Source organism: Seriola lalandi, unplaced genomic scaffold (assembly GCF_002814215.2).
Source record: "Seriola lalandi dorsalis isolate HSWRI2012SDOR001 ecotype SW California unplaced genomic scaffold, Sedor1 jcf7180002054885, whole genome shotgun sequence".
NCBI lineage: Eukaryota > Metazoa > Chordata > Actinopteri > Carangiformes > Carangidae > Seriola > Seriola lalandi.
In genome coordinates this window covers 2,429,348-2,437,445 of record NW_019525437.1, presented here as the reverse complement: position 1 = coordinate 2,437,445, position 8,098 = coordinate 2,429,348, and the positions used below count along the sequence as shown (strand labels likewise).

At 41.6% G+C, this 8,098-nt stretch overlaps 1 protein-coding gene across 1 annotated transcript in view; it reads left to right on the top strand.

The window, feature by feature from the left end:
- Nucleotides 1-8,098, top strand: part of nfia (nuclear factor I/A) — a 127,807-nt gene that overhangs the window by 84,103 nt on the left and 35,606 nt on the right. The window contains exons 3-4 of the mRNA XM_087179986.1: nucleotides 3,802-3,867; nucleotides 5,676-5,750. Of these exons, the coding sequence (XP_087036112.1) occupies nucleotides 3,802-3,867; nucleotides 5,676-5,750 (141 nt within the window). The remainder of the gene's footprint in view (nucleotides 1-3,801; nucleotides 3,868-5,675; nucleotides 5,751-8,098) is intronic.

The following is an 8,098-nucleotide window of genomic DNA, read 5'->3' as shown; positions in this document are numbered from 1 at the left end:
CACCCCTCACCCCTCACCCCTCACACACCTCCCCACCCCCCTTTCCCCTGGTTGCCGTGGTTTCAGCCTGATGCTCTTTGTTTTAAGCTGCTGAAGCGAACAGACACAGTGAACAGCATGCAAAACAAGGCTGATAAATGCTGCGCTGTGTCTGTGTCTCTCTCTCTCTCTCTGTGTGTGTGTGTGTGTGGAGGGGGGGTTTCTCACTGAAAAAAGTTTATGTTTTTCTAGAAATGTAATTGTGCAACTGAAGCTCACAGTGACAAGTCTGAGAGTAACGACTGATCACCTTGTTATAAACCACATGAAGAGAGAAACTTTTTACCTGTTAACTCACTAATGTAAATCAAGTGCGGAGCAAACAAAGACCTGGTTCAGGTCTGGAGTAGAACTGATCTGGATCTGGAGTCTTTGAGTCCTGACTCTGGATGTTTTTAGTTGAATTTTGTCTCTGGTGAAATCAGCTGATTTAACTTCTTCTGCCTTGATTCAGTGAGTTTTAAATCAGGCACCAAAGCAGAAGAAAACTTCACCATCATTTTTTTTTCTGGGTAGTTTTTCTTTTCACAACAAGTTTATTTACATTTATTTACATCACTTTTTAAAAACAGTTTACAGACCAGTTTTATAGAGAAACAATTTAAACATCAAGAGACTGAGACAACACATCATTAGGTGGCAGTGTTCATTTATTTAAGTCCTTCTAACAGTGACGAAGTGTGTGTGGTTTAATGTTATCTTGAGTATTTTGTCTCTAGGATTATTTCATTTTATTATTATCATTATTATTTATGGATTTATTTTTGTTAAATTTCTACATCTGTTGAATCTGAGGAAGATCGGAGGTTTTTATCCTCAAATTAAAATTTGAAATAAATAAATATGTCGAACAGAACTGTAAAAGCCTGAATACAAATAATAAACACACAACACACACACACACAACACAGCACAACAACCACAACACACACACACACCCACACACACAACACAACACACAACAGCCACAACACAACACACACAACAGCCACAACACAACACACACAACACAACACACACAACACAACAAAAAACAACAAGCATAACATTGTAGATCCTGAAACCACATCACTTCTTTCAGTGTTAAACCTCGTCTGTTTTTTGCCGCCTTTTCTTCCTGCTTGTTAATCTGACACACACACACACAGTTTACTTAACACTTTCCCATCATGAATGAAACCTCATAAATCCTGTGTTCCTGTTTATTACAGTTGTCGTGTGAAAGAACGTAGAGAAAGTTTCAGACGCAGCTCGTCTCCTCTGGCAGTTTGATAACTACATTTTATCATAATTAAAAAGTTTCACTTTACTGGACGTCCCAATAAAACCCAACCTGACTCAGTTCCATCCATCTCAGTCCGGTCCTGAGTCATGGCCCCGGCGGCCGGCTCCGGGGGGGATGATGGGTAATATTTCTTCCACTCCCCGCCTATTTTATCTGCAGCGCGGCCGATCGATGCTCCTGAAGCCGCTAAATCATTTGTAGGAGCGGGAGCTGCATCGGAGCAGAGAGCATGCTGGGAAACAAACAGAGGCAGGCACAGAGAGAAACAGGCTGCGTTCACAAAGCAGAGACGAGGACGCAACACATTTCACAAAGTCTCCTCCGGAGTGACGGTGACGAGCAGAGCAACGGCTTCAGTTTCAGGCTGATTTATTCACATGTGACTGTGTCGGCTGGCTCGGCGCTGTGTGCTGCTCAGACTCGCTCAGCCTGATGCGATACTGACTCATCAACATTTCACACCAGACGTGTGGAGACGCCACAGTCTGGAGAAGTTAGTTTTTAAAGGAAATAAATGTAAATACATTTGACTTTACTTGACCTCTGCGTCTGTCTGTGGTATGTGTAGCTCTGCATTGCTGTGTGAGTGAGTGTGTCACTAGTTGCTGTTCAGATATTAAGTTTATCTATAAAACTGATGATAAGCTCATAATATATTTGCATTGCAGTAGTTTATATAGTAATAACAATAAATAAGGGTTTACTGAGTGTGTGAAGCTGCATTAACCCAGAATCTGATCGTTAACATCACTGCATTTGACAGAACTGTTTTACATGAGTACAGAATAAAGTTTACAAACACAAACAAACTCTCTCTCTCTCTCTTTCTCTCTCTCACTCTCCCTGACTCCCTCTCTTTCTCTGGGGAGTCAGGTAATTAGTTTCCACTCTCAGGCTAAGTCCACACTACTATGTTTTCGTTTTAAAACGTAGCTCTCTTCCTACGTTTCTTCCTCTCGTCCCACGACTGGAGTTTTTGAGAGAGAAACAGAGAGTTTTGAAAACTCTGGGGTTGTGTTTTATTTTGAAAACTCTGGGGTTGTGTTTTATTTTGAAAACTCTGGGGTTGTGTTTTATTTTGAAAACTCTGGGGTTGTGTTTTATTTTGAAAACTCTGGGGTTGTGTTTTATTTTGAAAACTCTGGGGTTGTGATGTAGTCTGGATGGACAGAAACTGAGAGACTTTGTAAACGACGATGTCACACCCACGGCCCCTCCTGATTGGCTCTCAGCCTGGACTACCAGTGGTGAATACAACATGATAATGAATCACAGTGTTACTGACCTTGTTGTTGTTTGCTAGCAGCTGTTGTTCACTTACATCCATTCCTTCAGAGGATTTACTGTAACTAACCACCTGCAGAGTAGTCAATTTACTTCCTGTTTACACCGGCCCGCACATGCCCAGTGTATGTGAATGGTCATGTGATGTGTGTTTTCAGGTGTGATAGTCTGGATGGAGATTATTTTCATTGTAAAACACCATCGTTTTTACCTGCCACTAAAGCCACCACAGCATCAGACCCACCTTTAACCCGTGTCGGTGTGTTCAGATAAGCAGCTGACACGGGGTCGACCTGCATCACTCTCACTGTGGATGTAAACGTTCTTCTTCAGATACTCAGTGTTTTATTGTTTCATACTTCAGTGTGTCTGCTGCAGCAGGTAGAGTCTGCTGTGTTTGTGACACCAGGTGAAACCCAAGTCTTGTGGTATGGAGATCAATACAGGCGTCCCACCGCACGCACACACACACACACTCACACAAACACACAGAGTGTAGTAGTAGTAGTGTGTTATTGAGCTGCTCTGTGAATCACTCAGCTTCATCTCCTGAAAAACAAGAATGAATGATCCATTTGTTTAACGATAAAGTCTTCAGCCTGAATCACGTCCACTATGTTTTTGTTTTTACAACCTGTAATTGATCAGGTCATGTGATCAGGCCTGAGAAGTCCGTTTACAATTTAAAACAATAAACCGAGGAGCAGAATAAAACAGGAAACAGTCAAAGAAAAGTATAGAAAATGTTCTCAGTAGAGTTCAGACCTTCACCAACACCAGGGTCAAAAAACCTGCACCAGAATGCAGAGGAGAAAATCCTAAATCGCAGGAAATGATCCGGATCAGGTCCTTCCCTGGTCCATGATCCGTCCCTCCACCAAATAAACGAATTAAATCGGTTCAGAACGTTTTAAAGTAATCCTGCTGACAAACACACAAACAAACAAACAAACTGAAAATGTGTGTATATAATGACACATCATCACTGAGAGCGTAAATGTCTCTACATTAAATATATTTTTGTAACTGACTTTGATCTCGCTGGTGTGACTTTAAAACAACATTTGCGAGCTTCTGTGTGTGTGTGTGTGTGGGTGTGTGGGTGAACAGTGTATTTAACATGTTATCAGGTGTTTTTATTACAGTTGTTGTTTGGCTCGTCCTCATACGTGTTTATCTGTTTCTCCCTCCAGAAGCCAGCCAATCAGAGAGCCCCAACCAGGCCAGCGAATCTGATATCAAGGAGCAGCCAGAGAACGGTGAGAGAGAGAGAGAGAGAGAGACACACACACACACACACACACACACTCTCCTGTAGATGTTGTAATCTATAAACACACATATACACAGTGTAAACACACACACGCACTGAGGGTGACCTGCGTTTGACCCTGGTGGTCAGACAGAGAGAGGCTGTGGTTTTATTACAGACACACACACTCACACACACACACACACACACACACACACACACTCACACACACCACAGTGGAAGTTGTTTGTCTGGATCAGGGAAGTGTGTGTGACAGATTTTTTAAGTGTATGTGTGTTGATGAATGTCAGAGTGTGTGTATGAGAGAGGATATCCTCTCTGGTTTTATCTGTGTGTGTGTGTGTGTGTGTGTGTGTGTGTGTGTGTGTGTGTGTGTGTGTGTGTGTGTGTGTCTACCGGCACGTAGCTGAACTCCAGGGTCAAGGTCTTATACACAACACACACACACACACACACACACACAGAAACACTCCCAGCTGGCAGTGATTATCCTTGTTGGGAAACAGAAGCTTCCACTTCTCAGCTGTACTTCACTTCCCCACTGATACTTCTACTACAACTACTTCTACTGTTACTACTACTACTGATACTACTGTTAGTGCTGCCATGACTACTACTACAGCTACCTTTGCCTTTACTACTGATATTACTGCTCTGGTAGTACTGCTGATACTGTGACTAATAAACCTGACTACTTGTGATCAGGAACATGACTCTGACACATTGAACTAAACTAAACCTGACACAGGCTTCATGATCCAAATAATGAAGTTCCTGGTTCAATCGTCTTAAATTATTCATCTGATATTAATGAAAGTTAATCTGGGAGAATGCTGCTTCCAAATTCGATTTGATGCGATCCACTAGACAGAAGGCGTCTCACTCTGTTGGACATATTGGGACCAGAAAAATACTTCATCCTGTCGTGGTTGTATGACAATCAAAGACATCAGCAAAGAAATAGTAGAGTACAGTTTCTTATCTTTACTACTGGTACTACTGCTGATACTGTTACTATCATCAATCAATCAATCATTCAATCACTTTATTTGTACAGCACTTTTCATACAAGTTAGTGCAGTTCAAAGAACGTCACAAACTGATGAGCTAAGAAGAAAAGGACAAATTAATTAAGAAAGCTGATGAGATACAATGAAATAGATGATATCATATATGATATGATAACATTAGCAAACAAAAAAAACATAAACTTAATAAGAGATAGACAAAGAGCAAATAAAATAGAAAAAAATTACAATTTAGAACATAATTACAATAAAATAAGTGAATAGAATAAAGTGACTAATGACTAAAAATCATTTTTAATTAAAAGCCAGGCTGAAGAGGAACATTCTGAGTTTATGTTTGAAAATTTCAACACTTCAGCTGCTCTCAGGTCAGACCGTTCCATCGGCTCGCAGCATAAAAGTAAAAAAAAAAACCTCACCACAGGTTTTAGTCCTGCACTTCGGAACCACTCACAGACTGTGGGACATGTAAGCCAGTGCAGGACCATGAAGAGCTTCTCTCCTTCTGGTCGTGGTCAGAACTCAGGCAGCACAATTCTGAATCAGCTGAAGCTGGTTGATGGATATAAAAGCACGCATCAGTTTTCCTGTGTCACTCAGAGAGAGAAATCAGAGATCTACTGTTGCTGCTGTTACTAGTAATATGACTTCTGTTACTACTTCTGCTTCTCCTTTTACTGTTTTACTGTTTGACTGTCAATAATAATAATGATACTGCCATAATCAATAAAGTTATTTATTTATGATATCAACCTCTCTGTCACAGGTCACCTGGGTTTTCAGGACAGCTTCGTCACACCTGGAGTCTTCACAGTGGCCGAGCTAGTACGAGTCTCACAGAGTAAGTTCACTCTCTCTCGCTCTCTCTCTCTCTCTCTCTCTCTTTTGCTCTCTCTCTCGCTCTCTTTCTCTTGGAAAGAGCGAGGTAGAGCAGTGATTGGATTGCAGATCTGTCATCGATAGTGGATCTAATGTGATTCCTCCAGACCAGAGCAGACGCTGCTCAGCTTAATGAACACACACGCACACACACACACACACACACACACACACACACACACACACACACACAAACACACACACACACACAGCACAAAAATGTCCAACATAATGAGTCATGTAATCTGTATCAGATCAATTACTGCAGTTTTAATTTAACTGGATTTACATCATGTTTCTTCCTGGTTTTTCCACTGACACTGATATTAAACATAGTTTTGTTATTTATGACATCATCTGTCATCTGTTACATCATCAGCTTCGACCAATCAGCTGCCTTTCTCTCTCTGAAGTCATTTAATAAAAAAGGAAATATCAGAGATAGGGGGGCGGAGACAGAGAGGGAGGGAGGGATGAGATAGACGTGTGATAGACAGAGGGGACAGGAGAGAGAGAGAGAATGAAAGAGAGAACGAGGGACGAACGTGACCTTTAAAAAGTGCCGACATGCAGGAGAGAGAGAGAGAGAGAGTGACAGAGAGCGCAGTGGGATCTATATGAGTCTGTCGATCGGCCACCGCTAACAATAGGCGATGTAAAGTGCCTGTCAGCACACACAGAGACCCCTGATCAAAGAGTCATTGATCACACACACACACACACACACACACACACACACACACACACTGCTTGATCAGATGCATGCCACTGCGCTTGCAAACGCTATCTCACATAGTCACTTATTCACACACACACATTCATACTGCAGTAGTGTGTGTGTGTGTGTGTGTGTGTGTGTGTGTGTGTGTGTGTGTGTGTGATGAGGGCACCAGGAACACGCACACACTCAGAGGAAGTGGAGTGTCTGAACTGACTGCAGGTCTCCACTAAAGTAAAAGTTCTGACACCACAGTGAAGAAATACTATGTTAGTGAAAGTACTGCATTCAGAACTAGTCCAGAAAAGTACAAAAGTACCAGCAGTAAAACTGTTCATCCTGCAGTGAGGCCCGGTACTGTCTCCATGTTGCAGCTGGTGCAGGTGGAGCTCATGTTAATGCTGCTGAGTGTGTTTAGCTGCGTTCAGCTCTCTCTCTGTCTCTGCTCCTGAGCTGAGGCTGCTCCTCCACTTTCACCTCTGTTTTCTACAAGCTGCGTTCACATCCAGCAGATTCTGTTTCCAGTTAACACAGTGAGGAAATGTTGTTAATTAACATATCGTGTGATTGACAGGCTCGGCTCAGTAGCAGGTTTATATAGAGTGTCCTGAATATTTGTGGTTGTTTGTCTCCTCTAGTATCACTGCAGTCATTCTACAGTGTTCTTATTATCTGTGTCTGTGGTATTTAATTTGACATTTCCAGCTGTCTTAACTGGGACTGCACGATATGCAAAAAAATCCTATTATGGTTATTTTGGCAGATATTATGATATGCAATTGCAATTTCAGTTGAAATGGTAAAATTATAAAAAAATATAAATAGTGATGGTGTGACTTTGTTGGTCTTGTACCAAACATATTCCTTTACGTCCGGAGAAGATGATTTGTAGTCTGGGGCGTCTCTGTGGCAACACAACACTGGTGCTAACAATGCACAACAATGTGACATATTTTACTTTTATCAAACAAAACGCAGCTCCTGAGATTTGGATTATATTTTCATTGTTGTGCAGTTCTTGTCTTAACACACATCCAGACAGACAGACAGTTTTTTGTATAACTGGTTTCATACTGGTTTTGAACTGGTCCTTTCTCCAGTGTCAGAACTCTGTAGCTATAGGTGTGTAGCTCTGTAGGTGTGTAGCTCTGTAACTCTCTAGGTGTGTAGCTCTGTAGGTGTGTATTTCTTTAACTCTGTAGGTGTGTATTTCTTTAACTCTGTAGGTGTGTATTTCTTTAACTCTGTAGGTGTGTAGTTCTGTAACTCTGCTCTGTTCGGTGCAAAGAGCAAAAACTGACTTTTAACTTTCTTCTCTATTTAATATTTTAGCTGTGAGGAAATAAAAAATGTTTCTGTGGTAGTACAGAGCTGAGCTGGTGCAACACACACACATGCACGCACACACACACACATGCACTATATAGGTACAGTATATATTCATATACTCACATACACACACACAGACAGACACAAATGTATTCACAGATGCTCACACCCTTTCCCTATTCTTGTGTGTTGTGTGTGTGTGTGTGTGTGTGTGTTGTGTGTGTGTGTGTGTGTATTGTGTTGGTCAGCAGATTTGCAGCGAT